At 43.0% G+C, this 20,000-nt stretch overlaps 1 protein-coding gene across 3 annotated transcripts in view; it reads left to right on the forward strand.

Moving 5' to 3' along the window:
* The window catches only part of LOC134089512 (phosphatidylethanolamine-binding protein 4), a 77,938-nt gene that overhangs the window by 22,518 nt on the left and 35,420 nt on the right, over window positions 1-20,000 (forward strand). For all 3 annotated transcript variants that reach the window (XM_062543956.1, XM_062543957.1, XM_062543955.1), the window contains one exon: window positions 12,203-12,298. In XM_062543956.1, coding sequence (XP_062399940.1) covers window positions 12,203-12,298 — 96 coding nt within the window. The remainder of the gene's footprint in view (window positions 1-12,202; window positions 12,299-20,000) is intronic.

The following is a 20,000-nucleotide window of genomic DNA, read 5'->3' on the forward strand; positions in this document are numbered from 1 at the left end:
ACGGGTGTCTTTTGATTGGTGCCTGAGACTGGAGACTTCTCAGGGATGGCGAAGGGAGCGAGAAGTGGCACGGGCAAGACGGGCGCTGAGCACACACATCAGCGCTCAAGCACTCTTAAGCGCCAACAAGTGACCAAGAGATGGAGGTGGGCTCGGGGGAGGGTGGACATGCGCATGCCCAGGGGAGAGTGGGGGGTTGGGGTAGTGCGGGGTAGGGTGAGGTGGGGTGGTGGGGGGCCTGCATTTTATCAATAATTACCCATTGTGGAGATCTCCGAGTGTGGCACTTGCGATGGAAATGTGCAGATAACACTGAAGACAGTCAGTCTCTCTCTCTCTCTCCCTCTCTCTCTCTCTCTCTCTCTCTCTCTCTCTCTCTCTCTCTCTCTCTCACTCTCTCTCTATGCGGCGGCCCCCACCCCACCCCCCTTCATTATCACAAACAAAAAAGGGTTGCCATGGAAACCCTATAGCTGCCTGGAGTCAAACTGAAATCCCATTTCCAATATGTGTTTATATTTAGAATATCCTTCTCAAAGGGTGCGATATCAGATGGCTTTCAGAGACCCCGTTTAATTGTCTTTAGGCAGTTATGGCTTTGAAACCTAATCTTTTCTCCCGTATTGTGCAAGTCCCTAGTTTTTGAATGTGTCTGCCTGTGTGTGTGTGTGTGTGCGCGTGTGTGTGTGTGTGTGTATGTGTGTGTGTGTGTGCGTGCGTGCGTACTGGGTGCCAAACCTGGCACTGCCCATGCAGAAATCATTGGCGGTGGCTCAGGATTTAAATGTTTATCTGTTCTCTTACATATATTATCTGCTTTCACCGCTCACATTTATATTCCCTGATACTGTACTTAGCATCTCTAACACAGCCATTTCATATCCTAGCCTTCATATGACAGCTATTTCGGCTGTAGTCCTTTTGCTCGCGACGTTGAAGTGGCATACCTGTAGAGTGGCATGCTTTTTATTCTACCGCAACACAAGCAACAGTGTGATGGCATTCACAGTCAGCTTTAGGACTCTACTTATTTAGACATGACGCCAATTTCAACCTGTTTCTCTTTCTGTTCCTCTCGGTGTTCACTGAATTGCTGTGTGTGTATGGATGTGTGTGCATGCATGCCTGAATGTGTGTGTGTGTGTGTGTGTGTGTGTGTGTGTGCACCCGTGTGTGTGTGTGCGCCCGTGTGTGTATGTGTGTGTGTGTGTGTGTGTGTGCATGCCTGAATGTGTGTGTGTGTGTGTGTGTGTGTGTGTGTGTGTGTGTGCATGCCTGAATGTGTGTGTGTGTGTGTGTGTGTGTGTGTGTGTGTGTGTGTGTGTGTGTGTGTGTGTGTGTTCAGTCTGTGTTGTCTACCACAGCATTTTTCTTGATATTGAGTAGGAGTATATGTGTAAAGCAACCACTAGAAAGTGTTGAAAGCCCTAACTAACAAGATCGCATGCAGGGTGACTAACAGGCTTACCATGAGCGCGGCTGTGTTTGCAAGCACCCTGCATGGAGACAGAAGCCACTCTGCGTTTGGGAGAATGCATGAGCTTTTATATGCTTGGGCCTCAACCAAACCCAATGTTCCCTCCAGCTCACTTTGGGATGTAGAGTTTCTCTTTCTTCTCCTCTCTTCTCCTCTCCTCTCCTCTCTCCTTCTGTCTTTTATTTCTTCTCTCCAGAGTGTCCCCTTCATCAAACAATATATCAACATTAAAGCCAACCAGCAGAGATTTATTTTTATTTTATTTTGTTTCCACTGACGGTGTTGGTAAACTCTAAAAAAAAGTCTATTCATTTGCCAGGCTTGTACCAGAGGAATAATACTAACGTAGAATTGATTGAAAAACACAAAACATGTTTTTGTGTAAAATGCACGTAAGAAGTTGGTGTACGCTACATTGTGCAACAGTGTAGAATCGCTGTGTTTCATTTTGTGGGAGCTAGTTGTGTGTGACTGAGTAGAAGCTCTGTGAAACGTTGCTAAGAGTCCCAGAGAAAGGGCCTATTCTGGGCCTAATAGGGAAGACTACTCAAAGCCAAGATCGTTTATCTTTCACAAAGTGAATGTCCAGGGACTTTACTGTACTGTAGGCAGTGGTGAGGATTGAGGAAGGTGCACCTCAATGGTCCCGAAGGATCTTGAGTTGTACTGTCAACGGCAAATGGCTGTGCTTGTGTGGGCACCATCATTGAAAACAATTATTTGGACGTTTTTGGGGGAAAATGTGGACATTTTCATGAGACGTGTATGTCAGATTGTTGTGTGAGAGTGTCTATCGTTAAGGTGCATGCAGGTCTGTGCGTTTCACCGGTGATTACACTTGGTGCATAACTTTAAAGATGACTCATAGGTGGGCTGAACCTCTCGCCACATGCCTGTTGCTGATACGCTGTCTTCCATGCCGTGTTCACGCTTCGTTGAAACTGAGAATGTTGAGCATGAGATCATGTACTGGGTGTGTGTGTATGTGTGTATGTATGTGTGTGTGTGTGTGTGTGTGCACGTCAGCAGGATATCTGTCTTCTTCCTCGTCATTCCTATATGATCCCAGCTCTGCGGTTTGACGGACCATTTTACACTCCGCTCATTCATGTGTTTATTTCAAATATTAGAGACACAGCCTGTGATCTCGTGGACTTTTAAATCGCGTCACTTGAAAAGGTGTACAAGTAGGGTTTTTTTTCACCAAAAACTGTATTTCTTCTAATAGTTGTACAAGTTTATTCCTTGGTGGGGCAAGAAGCAGAACTAATAACACTAAATTAAATGGTCTCACATGAGCAGTTGTGTATGTGTAGCATTTTTTCCAGCCCAGATGGCTTGGAGCCACTGCTCCTAGACTCATAATTATGAGCGTAGTACTTAAGGACTATTATGCTAGATTAGACAAAGAGCAGAAGCTTGCTTGTGGCGGCTCTGTATGTAACGATTGTTAAAGCGTACCACACACTGAGAAGCCAAGTGGTGATAAATAACCAACATGTCACCTCCTGCCACCACCACTCCTCAAATGGCAAAGGGAAAGGTGTGAACTTTGTGTGAGCTGTATGTGTGTGTGTGTGTGTGTGTGTGTGTGTGTGTGTGTGTGTGTGTGTGTGTGTGTGTGTGTGTGTGTGTGTGTCTGTGTGTCTGTGTGCATGTGTGTGTGTGTGTGTGTCTGTCTGTCTGTGTGCACGTGTGTGTGTGTGTGTGTCTGTCTGTGTGTCTGTGTGCGGTGTATTTGTGAGTGATCATGCTCTCATGTGCATAATGTCGGTCTGTGTGTGTGTCTGTGTGTGTGTGTGTGTGTGTGTGTGCGTCTTGCCACATCAACTCTTGTGTGTGTGTGTGTGTGTGCGTCTTGCCACATCAACTGAGCTATAATAATCGGGCAAGATTATTTTTTTAGAAGTGTAAGACACTATGACTCTGTAGATATAAGAACTACAGTACCTAGAGCAAGATGTGATAGAATTCATATAAGTGTGGTAGAAATGAGATGCCTGAAATATTGATATTGTGTGTGTGTGTGTGTGTGTGTGTGTGTGTGTGTGTGTGTCTGTGTCTGTGTCTGTGTCTGTGTCTGTGTCTGTGTCTGTGTCTGTGTCTGTGTGTGTGTGTGTGTGTGTGTGTGTGTGTGTGTGTGTTGGTGAGGACTTTAGTGTGTGTCCCCTCGTGTGACTATCAGTAGTGGACACCAGTGTCCAGATGAAGTGGGCTAAGCAGGCGTGTGGCCTTAACTTTGAGCTTGAGATGAAATGAGATCCATGAGCAGCAGATAGTCCGAGGCCCTTTGCTTCCACGTGTGCCCTCTTTCAGGACAGTGACCTGTAGGTGAACACTGGTCCGAAGCAGGCAGTCACTAATCAGGTGTGTCTGTGTGTGTGTGTGTGTGAGAGAGAGTCCAAGTCTGCCTGCACATCAGTGTGTGTGTGTGTGTGTGTGTGTGTGTGTGGATGTGTATATTGGTTGGAATGTGTGCGTGTGTGTTAGGCTTTGTGTGTTTTACAACCAGCTCCATTTAATCTCGGAGCTCCTCTCTCCTCTTTTTTTTGAACAGACAGGATTCAATTACTTCCTGGGCTGCGACCCCTGACCCCCTGCCCCCCCGTGCAGCCCTTATCCACTGCCCCCTGATAAGACACGTCTACCACACCAAACTTCACTTCCTCTCCCCCTTTTCCTCTATCCTGTCTTCCCTCACTATCCTCTCTTCTAGTCTTCTCTCAACATTTCTCTGTCATCCCTTCCTCTGCTTCTCTCTCCTCTTTTCTCTTCCAGGCCTTCACTCGTTTATTTTTCTCTTCATCTCTCCTTCATCCTCTTCCTCCTTTTTCCCTCTCGAGCCTCACTATTTGATGTTTTAACTTTGCCTTTCCCTCTCATTTTTTCCCTCTTTCTCAGTCTCTCCCTCCCTTTCCCTCTCTGTTCCACCCATCTTTTAGCCTCTTCACTCACTTCACTTTTCCGGGGCTCCCTCCGAAAAAAAAAGACTGCGGTCCACCTCCACAGAGTGTCATCAGATTTACACGCTATTACAGAAGAAAGGCGACGTCTCTGATCTCTCTCTCCCTCCCCCTCCCTCCCTCCCTCCTTCCTTCCCTCCTTCCCTCCCTCCCTCCATTTCCCTCACTTCCAATCTCTCCCTGCAATCTCAAGTGTCTCACATTTTGAAAAGTCTATTTTGTTAATTGTATTTATCTCTCGCATTTATTAAGATGCTCCTGTGTGTGTCTAAATGATCCATTGTCAGTTCTGTTGTGCCCTGTAAGATGCAATTATTGTGTTAAAGTGCCTGTGGTAATGCACTAATGACATACTACAGATAGCGGTACTTTTTGAATCAGGCCCTTTTCTTTTCTAGCTCTCTCTTAATGGGGTAGCTTCCTCTGAATTTACCCATCGATCCGCTAACCTTGCTCTAAGCCGCAGTCGATGGTCGTTAAGCCATCTCTGTCTCTTAATCACAACATAGATACCTGTTAATTACCAAATGAGTTCAAGTGTTTTTGCTGCTTAAAGAGGGATTTGGGATTGATTGCGTTGCGGTTGGCTCCGGGTTGGCGCTCCGAACGGAGCGTTAAATGAAACGGCGAGGAAAGCGCAGCTGCGGAGAAGCGGGGGGATAAAGCAGGGGGATATTAATAGGCATGTGCGCGAACGACACGGTTTCTGTATTGGGTCAGGGATAAACCATGAACTTGTAAACTCACTCAGGGGCCTGTCTTGGTGCACTCCACTCTTTGCTTTCTCCCTCCCCCCCCTCCTCCTCTTCCCCGTCTTCATGAGATGCTGCATACATCGCAAATGATCAGCCCTTGTTCTCCACATCTCCTCTTTGTCCTTCTGATTCTAGCCTCGTACTTTCATCCTTGTATTTCTCTTGCACTCTACTTTGCAGTTATTCTGTTCCCATCCCAATCTTTTAATGCACAATTTGTGTGGCTGCACAGTGTTATGTCCTTTTTTTATTCCTTTCCTGATATAATAGACATTTGTCCCTTTGTTATCTCCTTTCTGGTGTATGTTCCTCCTCTTTACTTCTCCCCTCTTCTCCTCTACAGTATGTCACCTCCTCTTCCTCCTCTTCTTCCTCTTCCTCTCTGTCTCCACCTCAGCTAGCTAGCCAGCGGTGCGGTGAAAAGCGCAGTCTCACCGCTTTACCAGAGATCATTGCGCTCCTCAGCCCTCCTGGCAGAGTTCACTCGGAGGTGAAGGCGCGGCGTTCCGCGGCGCTCCGAGACGTGCTGAGGCCTCCCCCGTTGCTTTGTTCTCACGGGCCCCTCTGTGCTGCAAATCGCTCCGCTGCGACGGGATTCAAAGGGGGAGAGGATTCCTTGCCTGCGCACGCTCGCTCGCAGCTGGGCACGGCGAGGGCAGAGTTACCAACGAGTAAGATGCGTAATCGGAACCCGGGCCCGGTAGTCATTCCTCGTCCGTAATCGAGGCTCTCTCTCTCTCACGGTGATGATGAAATGTGGTGGAGTGAGTCAGCTGAGGGAAGTGTTGTGGTCTCGGGTGGATGATCTTGCTTGAGCAATTTGAGCCGTTCTAGCTTTCCATGGACTGTTGTCTGAATCACGGTTTCAGTCACACTCTGACTTTGGAGTTGATTCAGAGTTTATTTAAAGCTGTTTGTGCAGAAGAAAGCCTATTTCCATTTCAGTTGACCTTACCTAAATTATTATTCACTGATTAAAAGATTGCCTGATCTGTCCTCTCTTAAAATGGACCTGTTTCATAACTGCCAGCACATATCACAATATGAAACATTTCTTGAAAGCTATGCTTTTAAAACCATTGAACCCCATGCCTCATGAGCGACATGTCAACTCTACTGTAATCCTCAAATAGCCACTGTCTTCAAAAGCAACCGTATCCATGCATTTCTGAAGACCCTCTCCAGGCTTGAATGTGTCAATGAATTAATGAAATAGCTGCATTACTGCATAGTATTGCACTCCTGTGTGTGCTACAGTGCAAGTGAAATCAATGCAATATATTCATGACATTCACAACATAATATGTTATGTCTGAATTCAGCAGACTCAAATGTAAAGGGACGAGACCAAAAGGCTCATTTAGGTCAAAGGTTTTCATGAACATTATTTGCATAAGTTCTCTGAGTTCTTTTGGGAAAAAAAAGCAACTGAATATGTATGGCTGTAGAATATTTGAAAACAGCTGGCGATGGAGGATATGAAAAAGTATCTTGAAGTAAGACAAATAGCTGGCTTCCTGTGTATTTATAAAATGGAGTATTCAACCAGGGCCAACCAAGGCTAATCTTGTTTATGAATTTACAGCAGTGTGTTCATGTACATATGGTACAGAAAAGTGATGAAAACTATCTATTGAAAAAAAATGACTCGCTGTCAATCAAATATACGCAGATGTTTGTACAGTATATCACAGAGATGTCAATTAGATCTCAGAGTTGCCATCGTTTTCTTCTGTGGCTCTTTTTTCATGGGCTCATTGTCAGCTGATTTTCTCTCGAAAGAGTATGAGCTCCTGTTGGACCCAGTCAATCAGCCAAGGCTGTATTTAATGCTGTTGATTTAAAAAATGGTGGTAGTTGCCGTGAATGGAAGTGGAGAGGAAGATATGTTATGTTTTATTTTACATTCACATTTCACAAATTAAATAGTATATATTCACACACACATGCTCAGACAACAGAGGAAAACACACACTTAGACACAGATTCAAGAACACCCTCATATAAACACTCATACATACACACATGCGCGCGCACACACACACACACACACACACACAGATACAAGATACAAGCACAACCTCATACAAGCACACACACACACACACACACACACACACACACACAGATACAAGCTACAAGCACACACACACACACACACACACACACACTCACACACACACACACACACACACACAGACACACACACACACACACACACACACACACACACACACACACACACAGAAGCACGAGCAGACAATGAGGCGGCCATATTGGAGGCGTGCGGCCGGTTGGGGCACCTGGCAGGGCTAATTACAGAGGTGCCGGTGTCTGAGGGGAGATCCCAGAGGGCTCTTTGGTCGTGATCACAGCAGGCAGTGGGAGGTTAATCCCTGGAGACTCCCAGCTCAATTACCCCACCCCCAGCTTTTCCTCTGGGCCTCTCTCTCTCTCTCTCTCTCTCTCTCTCTCTCTCTCTCTCTCTCTCTCTCTCTCTGTCTCTTTTTTCTCCACTCCTCTAGCCTGGGTGCTTCTGTCTTTTTTTTTTTTTTTTTTTTTTTTTGGAGGCCCTTGTCCGAACACTGCGACCTACAAACGAGTCACCTCACCTGTCAGACTGTTGACCCCTTTTGTCACCTTGGTCCATATCTGCCGGTCCATCCATCTAGACTTTAACTCATGCGATTAACATGTGAACTGGCCAAGCCTGGAAGAGTCGGCTGCTCCTGCTGGACACAGACGTTCCGACTTCAATACCCCCCCCACCCCCCACCCTCCGCCCCCCTTTGGAGCCAGAGAATGGGAGTATGTGGGTGTATGAAGATGGAAGTGTAGAAAGTGAGAATGGCACTCCAGAGATGACCCAGGGTGAGCGAAGGCACGGGGGAAATCGCCGTCCATCAGCTCGTCCGCCCGCCCGCCCCCAGTGCCCGTCCCTGATGGCACTCTGTTTACAGGGCATTTAGGACTTCATTAGGGAGGGTGGCGGCGCAGCCCTGATGACTGGCGAGCGCTGGGACGCCGGGGTGTTTGGGCACGGAAACCCGGAGGAGGCCCGGCCGTTTGGAGCGAGCGGAGGCGCCGTTAAGGCCATGATGGGTGTCATTTTCCAAACGTCCAAACGTGCCTCTCCGCGCACCCCTCCGCTACACATCTCATATCTAATGCTGCCTCCGCAGGTCAGCCGTGTCTTAATGTCCTGGTCCTCCCTGTGCTTAGCGTTGTTTAAATGTTCCTGGAATTGCGCGCCAACTTTTTCTTCCGCCCTCGCTGTTTTTGTTGTTTTATTTTGATTTTTTTTTTTTTTTTGTATTTTATTGTAGTGTTTTACGGCGTAGTGTTTTATAATCAGTATTTTCTCATAGCAGCGGATCACATTGTGCCTCTGCTTCTCCCTGGAGTGTTCTGTGCATATCTGGATGTAATTACTGCGTCCCCTCTGACAGATGGAGGGAGAGAGAGATGCGCTCGTCCTTGTGTGTGAGAGAGAGAGAGAAGGGGTACCATGCCACGATGTGTGAAGGCAAGCGCACAGGGAGCCTCCCCGCGAGTGCCAGCTGGGTAGAGTCAGTGGCATTCAGGTGCACACACACACACACACACACACACACACACACACACACACACATGCACGCGCGCACACACACACTCTCACACACACACACACACACACACACACACACACACACACTCACATGCACGCGCGCACACACACACTCTCTTACACACACACACACACACACACACACACACACACACACACACAGATTAGATTAGATTCAACTTTATTGTCATTTTGCAGCGTACAAGTATAGAGACAACAAAATCCAGTTTGTGTCTAACCAGAAGTGCAAAAAAGCAGAAAAGTGCAATGTGATACACACAGTATAGGCAGGTGCTGCATGAATAGTATAAGACATAGTGCAGTGTAGGCAATAGCACACAGTTTAAAGTTGGAATAGTTTACAGTCAGATTAACTATGAATATGTGCAGTGTATTAGCGGTAGCCTTATACGAGCAGAATAGCTGGATATGCAATATGAACAATGTATGAACAACATGTACACATACTGTATGTGCAGTGTAGCAGTACAGTACATTATAAGAGTGAAAATAATATAGATATACTGTATGCAGTGTTTAACCATCATATATTATATTATAACCGGGGTGCAGAGCGAGAGTTCGGTTGGGTGATAGCCGCAGGGAAGAGGCTTTGAACCTGCTGGTTCGGGTGCAGAGAGATACGGAGCGTCGTGGTGTGTTTGCGCTGCCAACTTGGTCTGTTTTAAATATACACACATCCACACGCACAATCACACATAATGTACACACACACACACACACACACACACACACACACACACACACATTCACATGCATGCGCTGGGACAGATGGGCGCCTACCCTTTCATAGATACAAATGTACAAATTCACACATGCAATGCTCTCGAACCGGCAGAGATGGAGAAAGCTAGACATGGCCAAAGACTCTGCCGCCAGTCTATATAGTGATATGTACTGTATGCTTGACTGATGTGTTCGCTTCATTCTTAACATTTCTATTCCCCAAAACAATCTCCCAATTTCTCAGTGCTACTGTAAGTCTAGTCCATATCCGTACTTGTTGCACAACATTATATTCCACTCTGCAAACTTTGAATGAAATGAAGGAATAATGTTGTTTGTAATGTTGTTTTCATAATAATGTTATTTTCATAGTAATTGCTCACTGTGCCAAAAAATATCTAGCTCCAGTAGCTCCAGAGTGTCATAATACATTCACATGAGAGTTACAATTTAAAAGATTTTTTTTATTTTTTGTATCTGTTTTGACAGCCAAGATGCACAAATGGTGTGTGATCATAACAGGGTGTTTGAGTGGTGCAGTGAACAAATTAGCTTTTAACTGTTGATGTGAAGTGTTTCGCACAATGTTTGAAATGTAGTGATCATCATTTGACAACAGTGCTCCTGAAGTGGTTGAAACACATTTAAAAGTATGCAACTTTGTGGTGTTTTTTTTTCTGCTGTGCCTGTATGCAAAGCATCAAGAAGGGCAGTGTTGCTGATTTCCAGTAAATGTGTTCAGAGAAGCTTAATGTTAAAAAATGCAGCTGAATAGAAAAGGTTCTTTTGATGTCATTTATTTTGTGCATTTTTATGTGGTTTTGATACTGACGTAACGGTCACTCCATATGTTCTGTCTCTATTTGGCGATAGTTTTTCATCAACTGTAGGCCTAGATAATTTAGAGAGAACTCTGAATTTATCTTCAAATTTTAATTTCCTTGAGTTTCACCCCCACAACTGCCTCCACATCAGTATACTTTCTGATGTGACCAACAACCTTAACATGTGACACTCTTTATATTGACATTTTGGGAATTTGGGATTTCTTGTCTCTCTGGGTGCCTCTCATGTAAAGTTTATACGTCCACCCTCGCTCCTCGGGCCTCGATCCTCACTGGCCCACCTCAATTAGCTATGCTAAGCTAGGCTAACGGTGGGTGCATCAGACTGAATTAGGCCTACTGCACGAGAAGACGAGGGTAGGTATGAAAGGTAGCGTATCTATCTAACTCTGGTGAACAAGCTAATTTCCCAAAATGTTGGTGTGTTCCTTTAAGTGGAAAAAAGACATGTGAATTTATCAACTTCAGAAACACTCACAGACTCAACAACAACAACAACAACAACAACAAGAACGACAACAAAACTCCAGAACTTTCCATCATAATTCTCTCGAGTGACTCATGGGACCGTGCCTAGTGGGAAGACAAGAGTGTCGTTGGTAATGTTATTAGGCATATATCGTCTCCTTATCTGGCCCAGGGAGCCAAGGCTCTATGTGCGGATTAGAGCTCATGGGGAGGCAACAGGTCTCTGTGCTGGTGTGTTAGCTGCCCAGGGGGGGTCAGTGAAGAGCAGTGGGGTTGCCTACTGACAGGCTGCGGGGGAGGTTCTATTGTTGGAGTGTTTGGGTATTACCTGCGGGCGCTATCAGAGACACACTCTTGGCATTATCCGATTATTAAGCTTAGAGTTGTATGGGCTTACTGCGGCATGTCAGCCAGCAAGAGTCGCTGAGCTCGACAGGTGCTGTGACAATAGCCGACGGATGTGGCGGTTGTCAGCGTGGTCATATCTCCGTCAGGTTTAATGCCTCGATTGTGGATGTTTTACAGAGGTCTTAAGTGTTGTAATCTACACCAGAGCTTTAGACGCGGAATAGAACATTTTCTGGAAAATCACTGTTCCTTGTTGGATTCCAAGCTTCTGTCGGCAGCAATAATGCTGTATCTGTTTCAACAGTGTATTATTTGTGAGACTAACCGTGCAGGATGATTTAATTTCCAGAGTATTCATCACCATAGCAGGAGAATGTGCCATAGTGACTGCGTGTGCCATCTTGACAAAAACATATACTGTTCAGTGGCACCGAGATTGCTGCAATGCTGTTTCTAGCCTTTGTTTGATTACAATGAATACCAGTTGCTGATTGGTTGGAAGGATGATTGACATTTCTGTTTGCCTGAGAAAAGCTTATTATAGGAGAGTCATCATATGGTCCGGCAGATTTTGGGCACAGAACCAGGGATGACAAATGTGTTCTCTCAGCATTTCAATCTGCTCCTCTAATTCTCAAACTTTAAGAGACAGACAGGGTGGAATATTTTAGTGCAGTGAAGCCAGCCAGTTATTGTTGTACTCTCCAGTACTTGCAATAGATTGTGTTTCTGGAGCTTCATGTGTATGGAGATGGTGTAGGGTAGGGAAAAAAAACTTGCTGACAGATTGATGTAGTACAAGCGCATCAAAAGTGTGAGAATGTATCCGCGCTGAAAATATCAGCAGCTAATTAATGCAATCTTGCATACATCACACTTAACGTGATGCTAGTGGACATGGGAACAGTCTCAGAGCCAGCAATCAGCCGAGCTAAAACAAGGGGGTCAAAATAATCCTTCTGTTTTTTCCTCTTTCTGCTTTGTCCTTCCAGGAGAAGTACGTCCTGATGATGGTCGACCCAGATGCCCCGAGCCGTAGCAGCCCCACTCGGGCCCACTGGAGGCATTGGCTCGTAGCAGATATTGAGGTAAAAATGCCCACAGGGGTTCCTTTTAGCAGTTAAGCAACTGGGCATCATCAGTCCAGTCGACTCTGAAAGTATGGACAGCAGAGGCCATACACCTGTCACATGACTGTGGTGCTTTTCTCTTCCTTTTGTATATTTGCCTCGGTTGTTATTTGGAGGCCAACTGGGCCGTCATGCGGCCTGGTTTCCGTGCTATGTGGACGACAGTTGTAGACTCCCCCTGGATGGTACAGTACACTAGTCCATCACAGGTAACCTCTAGCAGAAGCTGGTACTCATTTTTGGTACCAATTGGGTGGACTAAGACAATGCAGATAGCGTGCCTTGTACACCACGTCCGACGTCAAGTCATCATCTTGAACCAGCAATCTTATGTTTTTCCAGCCTATATATTTATAAAGTCTATAGTCTATATACTATATGAGATTTGTTTTAAATACAAATAAGTTTATATATATATATATATATATATATATATATATATATATATATATATATAGGCTATCTGTGTTCCATTGTGTGTCAAAGTCACTTATTTTTATAAAAGAAAATCTCATATATATATATATATATATATATATATATATATATATATATAATATGTATATTTATCTGTGTTCCATTGTGTGTCAAAGTCTTTGTCGTTGTCTGTTTTTTTTTTTTTTTTTTTTTTTTTGTTCTGTTGGTTTGCTGAAGGTTAAGATGTTTAAAATGCTAAAATGCGAGCAGCTGGTTGTAACGTGTGATTTATGCTTCCGAGCAGAGCGCAGTGCTCCACAGCCGATACCCTGGGGCTGTATGCGCTGCTCTCGCCTGGAATGGAGTGTTCTCTTGTCCCTTTAACATTTAACGTTTCCATCGCTTGTGTAAGCGCAGAGAGCAGTGCACTGGGCTTGCATGGTCTCCATCTGAAGACTGAATATGGGAATATTATTGCTAAAGAAATGTCCCATAATAGGGCCCCAGTAGGCCCCCATTCACATTCATCATCATCAACCACTTCTCCTCCTCCTCTTCTTTCTCTTCTTCCTCCTCTTCTTCTTCTTCTTCTTCTTCTTCTTCCTCTTCCTCTTCTTATTATTCTTCCTCTTCTTCTTAGTGTTTGAACTAATTGGATTCTTAAAACAAAGATGTCATTTAAAGCATCGTCTTGGCATGGGCAACTACCTGACATAATGTACAATGAAAAGGTGTCAAAAACACTTTGGTGAGCAAACAATCCCTGGATCCTCCCCCCACAGCCACCCCACCCCCCACCCCCCCATCCAACTCCCCCATCCCCCATCCTCCATGTGCTTCACACTTGTGCATTTCCGACCGGTTACATAATTACTGCATAAAAATATCAAGTTAGTCATCATCTCGGCACAGCTTTCGAGAGATCTTGAATCCGATTCCGCAGTCTGTGCCACAGAGAGCCGCTGCCACGGCTGAACAGCTTGGGTGGATCTCACTTGGGCGTCCTCTCAGATTCAACTGTTAGCGCCGTGCCAGCAGGCATCAGGAATAAGCAACAATACAAAAGGAAACAACCAGACAACTCCCCCCCCCACCACCACCACCCCACACCTCCATCATAACCAAGAGTTTGTTTTTATTCATGCGGGAGAATTTCATGTGCAACACTCATTGGGAAAAAAAGAAACTTTTCCTTCTGTGTTTGTGTATGTAAGTGTGTGTGTGTGTGTGTGTGTGTGTGCTTGTGTGTGTGTGTCGGGGGGGGGGAGGGGGTAGGTTGTCATTTGCACCAGATTCTTTTCCCTGACAAATGCCTGTGACAGCCGAGTGGGTGTAGATGGCTCCTGTATGTCGACGAGCATTTGTGGGGCCTTGTCGCCGCGGTGATGTTCAACAGCGGAGCATCTAGGAAGTGTCGGTGCGATGCTTTGCTGTGTTCGGGAGACGAGGAGTGTGTTGGGCTGTGTTGTGTGTGGCCCAGGCATCTACCTCCCTCACTCTCTCTCTCTCTCTCCTTCTCTGTCTCTCTCCTTCTCTCTCTCTTTCTCTTTCTCTCTTTCTTTCTTTCTTTCTTTCTTTCTCTCTCTCTCTCTCTCTCTCTCTCTCTCTCTTTCTCTCTCTTTCTCTCTCTCTGCCTAGCCTTGCCTTCCTGTTTGCGCTTGTCTCTTCTTATGGTCTCTTTGTCTGTAGCTCAGTTTCATCTGGTGCCCCCAACCCAACCAATACTTTACATACAGTATGCAACATACACACATGCACACTATCACTCACTACACAAGTGTCCCCATTTAGTTCCACAGAGGATATACATAAGGCCTTTTAAAAATATCAAGTGCACTGTCTTTTTGTCATGAATTTCGCATGCTGTTGCTTTTTAAGCTAAAGGTCGGCAGTATTGCCTTTTAAACAGATGCTGCACACTCTTGATCATTTACCACTGAGCAGATCATCCTTCCAATTGCTCTCTTTTTGCAAAATAGTGCTCTTTCATTGACAAGCATTCTCGCTGTCTATCCGCTGGACAGATTGTGAATAAACAGAAGTATTTCAGGTGCTCAGACAGTCAACCTCTTGCCTCCAATTCAATATTCTGTCAGTGTGTGGGCGTCGACATCCTGTGCCAGGGTGCTGATTGGCCACCCGGCCGGGTTGTTTGCATTGTCGCTTGCGGTGGTTGGTCAGAGGGTTAATGAGCATCCTGAGTGATACCTAGCCTCGGTGGGAGGTGTTTAATTGCTGGGAATGGCTGTGTGACATGCTATGACCTCTGCATAGTTGGGAGTGAATTTGTTGAATTATTTTTATGTATAACCTCAGGGGATTTTTTTTAACTTACTCAGGTGCCCCACAAATAAAAATCTTTTTACGAGTGTGACTCACACCTTTAAAAGGAGTGTTTACGAATGTGATTGGGTTTGTAATGAAATTAAACATCTCATTAAATTGGATACATCATCCTGGGCATGGTTCACATGTTATTAACAAAAGGGTGAGAAGAACCAGCATCTCAAAATCATGGAGTTGAAAAATAGAAATGTCATATTTCTTTGGACATTTGGACAAATCAGTCACACCACTTGACCGCAATGAAGTTAGCATGAAAGTAGATATTCGCCTGATGTTTTCCATACCTTGATCTTTATCTCATTATAACTGCTACAGATGTATGTGTGTTTTTGCAGTTACAGTGTTCAAATGTTATGCTAAATATGAATTATTAAAATGTAAGACACCTTGTTGCATTGTTAATGTGCATGTTTATTCTGGATATGCACATTATATTATATTTATATTGCAAAAGGGCTCAAGAAGCCTATGCTAGTGTGGTGGACATGGTTTTGCATAATTAAGACACGGATGTGCACATGAGGGTAGCGAATGTGTGCTAGTTTTTCAATTGATCAGTCAATCAACTGAAGTGATACTTCTCCGTTGTGTGAATCTACAACAAAGACTGTTATCTTTAAATACCTTTGATCTGACCCAATCAGATATGATGTGCTGAAGCATAAAGTTAATAATGTTTCTCTTTACAGCATCAGTGGGAGTCTAGTAACAAGAAGCGATCATACTAATGAAAAGTAATTGTGTATATGTACTATAAGTTGCGTTGGATAACAGCATTTGCTAAGTAGTTTTTATTTTCTCTCAACCCCAAGTAGAGTCAATGATTTAATACATGCTTCCACGTGTGTGTCAATGCACACAAATCCATATGGACACAGAATGTGTTTGCTGCACAGTCAGACAGTGTGTGTGCTAGCTGTGAATGACAAGATTTATATGAGCTGCATTGTACATAAACTTGCAGTCTTACGCACAGATAGTATTTTGAAATAAAACTCCTAGAGTACTTCATGCATACTAAAAGAGCATAAGTGTGATGCTAATAGAATATCGCTGAAGTATAAAGCTGAATATGAACAATTAATGTCAAATATTTAGTCAATATTATATTTTACATTAAACAAAGGTTTAACTTAGCTCTAGTTGACTAACCTTCTAGTGATCAATATTAAATAGAAAATGTCATGAAAATGTCCCTCCAAGGCATTAAAATAGAATGGACATGTATTGTTTCATTGTGTATGAACCTTGTTTAAGAGATTTTCATGCATTTTTTTTCCATACAAAAAGCTCTAATAAATCATTGATACAGAATCATATTACAAGGATCCTTTCCAAGCCTGTATACTGGCATTGCATTATATTGTTCACTTTCCTTATTATTCAAGAGCACTGACTGTATTTTTGGAGCATGAAATGCGGAAGCATCCGAATGATGAGTCAGTTAACTGATACACAGTGCTTAGTCAGACTGAGGGGGCATCCTTCCCCCAGCCTCCTGTAGGTTAATCCCAGTGTCGCTCAGTGGAACTGTGAGTAAGAGGATACCCACATAATAGTGATGATTAAAAAAGTGTTGGTCATCAATCGAAGCCGGGTCAAGAAAACATAAAAAAAAAAGTTGACGAGAGCAGTTGGATGACTGCACAGCGCTATGATCCGAAGCCGGGTGGTCGCGTAGGAGGATCAAGTCGTGGTGACCCTCTGCCACAAAATCTTTTTTCAATACCCTCTTCCCACCTAACTGGGAGCAAGGGTAGCGATAAAGCTCAATCACAGTGTTTGAAATAATATCTCTACATTGTGTGATATGTCTAAGGCCATCTTTTCCGTTCTTGTGCTTATCTTACATGTACAGTTACCTTTTTCCCCGTTTACTACAATGTCTCTTTTGGGAAAACACTGACACAATTTACATCAATTGCACAATAGAAATGGAAAATGATCTTGGATTTTTGTGGGTAACCATAGATTAACCTAGCAGATGCATCTATTCACTATTTATTTAAGACTATGAATTGTCAGTGTGGGCATGACATTTGTCCCCATGTGTATATCCCAATGAAAGCCATAATTCATAATTCTTTATCGCCTGTAACAGCTTCACCTAACCTGCAAAGATACATTACATCTGTCTGCCCCTTTAACATGGCTGTCAAGATTTCTAAACTAAATTCTCTAATAAGGGCCTCCTGAGCATGTGTGGGTATGCACCAAATCAAAGAAAAACGCTCCCTGAGCGAAATAAAAATGAAAGACAAATATAGTCGTATTATCTATTTAAAACAATCATAAGCATATAAAGACAGTGGTGTATGTCATTTCTCTTGACTGTCATTATCAACCCAAACATTTTGCTGCAGAGCTATTGCCCTTCAAATCCATCTGTGTTAAAAAGGAATAATACAAATTGAAAAAAAACAGGAAGCTTATTGAGGTGATTGTTGCCAACACTATGCTTTTTTTCTTTTTGGTAAGCGGTAGTGCAGTGAATAATGCTGTAGGAATTAGAAGCAAGAACATTTACACTTAGTCTCGAAGTGGTGGGAAACCATTTTTTTTAAAGTACATTATGTGATGTTACTCACATCATCAGGTAGTTGTTAATTAATGTGTTACACGTTTATAAGTTATACCACTGAAAGTCATAACTCTTATCACTGTTGCCATGGTTATGGCAACAGTGATAAGATTCGTAATTCGTCTTCTTTCCAACACATGTTTAGTCTTCTATCCACAACCTATATTGCTACTATTAGCTTATGTTGCTAGCAGCTCTGAATAGTATTAAAATGATGTCTTGTTCTTAGAGCAAGCACAGCCATCTATTACAGTTTGGAGATGTCCATTAATTAAGCATTTAGGTATTGATAACACAAGGTAAACCCTTTTAAACCACACTTGATTAGCTTGATGTGTTTAGACCCAGGTTGACACAGGCATTAGCAGGCCTTGGACCAAGCAGGGTTTGTGTTACTTAAGGATAAGTGTAAGCCTGCTTTATTATCATTCCAGAATATATTGTATATGAAAGGGAACAAAATGAAGCACTCATATACTGCTCCAGGTAGTAAAGGTCAGATGCTTTTATTCAAAGCAACTTAGAGACACTCAGCAGAGGTAAGGATTTGAACCCAGCTGAAATGAATTCCTCCATCCATTTGTCTCCATAGCTTTCGGATGGAAAATTGCTTAAAGCTGTTATCAATTCATAACAGTGAATGAGGTGAATGTATAAGTGGATACACAAATTGACCCTTGACCTGAATGTTTACTTTTGTAGAAAATGTCTATTTATACAGTCGCAGTAATTTCTAACCAATTAAAAAGATTCCTTTTGAGGTGGGCTATGTATTAAGTGTAAAAAAAACAATCTTTTGAACAAATTAGCCCCATATTTGAATGTGCATTGCTTCAATTGATGAGCTGTGTGTTTGGCCTTTGATCTTTGTAAAGTACATTGCCACGCCAGGAATTGTCCTCATGTTCCATTCTTCAGTTGATACACCACTCTCCTTTGTTTTGCTCCATTTTGCTTCTCAGTTAGAAAGATGGCGTGTGGAAGTCTTTAAATGTTTTGGCTTATGTGGCAGAAACATTATTTTTGTGAATTTATATTCTTCGTTGTCTACCTCTCCGTACCTTACCTTGAAATTGCACTCACTTTATGCTTATTGTTGCCATTATGCTGAAGGGACTCTCAACAACATTAGGATAAAAGTAAAAACATTACAAGCAAATAGTTAATTATCATGAATTCATGCTTGAATTAGTTCATGATTTATGCATTACTTCATTCCTTTGTATCTTATGAATCATCATCAGGAGTTGACATGAGTTCATAGTCTCTCATTCATGAACAACCCATCAGCTAAAGCATTAGGTACGGTGGGTACATTGTTATGATTTTATGATTTCTTCAACAAGATCATAGGATTACATGAGTTCAAGATGAATTGCTCATGAGCTCTCTGTTGAGGTCTGTGGCCCCCCAACAAAAGTTGTGAATAATTATGTGTTTAGAGAACTGCACAAGTTGTGTTCAAATCAGAATTTGAGCAGTGATTACCACATTGTTTGGCAGAAAAATAAATAATGATCATGCTTAATAAATCGTAAGGATGTGCCCATATGCTTTTGTTGATTTATTTTGTTTATGTATCAGATCACAAATGACCATCTATGAATTCATGCCAATGCCTGATGATTGGTGCAGATATTAAGGAATGAAGTAATACATACATCATGAATACTAAGCAAGTAATATTTATTTATAAAGCGTGTTTGCAACAGTTCACACTGACCAAAGTACATAGTGTAATATAAATAGGTAAAGAAATAAAATGAAATAATATACAATGAAATACAATAAAATAAGATAATAATAATAAGTAAAATAAAATAAACAAATAGCAATACTAAGTAAAAGTGCACATAAAACACAAAAAAACATCAAATTAAGGGGGAGGGAAAGCAAGGGTGTTAAGGTGGGTTTTGAGCCTTGATTTAAAAGTAGAGATGGAGGGGGCATCACGTATGTGTGGTGGCAATTGGTTCCACAAACATGGAGCCGCAACAGCAAAGGCCCGGTCACCTTTTTGTTTTAAACGGGAGTGGTGGATATGTAGAAGACCTGATTGCAAGATCTCAGGGACCTAATGGCTGAGTGGGGGATTAGGAGGTCTGAAATAATAAAGTATGAATAAAGTATGACTCAAACATAATTAGACAGTTGATGTTTTTAGATGCTTCTTAAATGTGCAAAGGTTAGCACAGTTAAGCTACAGGAGAGCTAAATGAATTAGTGGTCATGTTTTTTTTCAGTATTCATTCACAGTTGATAGTTTTATCCTTTTTTTTGGTGTGTGTGTGTGCATTGTAGCACCTTGAGGTCATT

This window comes from Sardina pilchardus, chromosome 8, assembly GCF_963854185.1.
Source record: "Sardina pilchardus chromosome 8, fSarPil1.1, whole genome shotgun sequence".
Taxonomy (NCBI): domain Eukaryota; kingdom Metazoa; phylum Chordata; class Actinopteri; order Clupeiformes; family Clupeidae; genus Sardina; species Sardina pilchardus.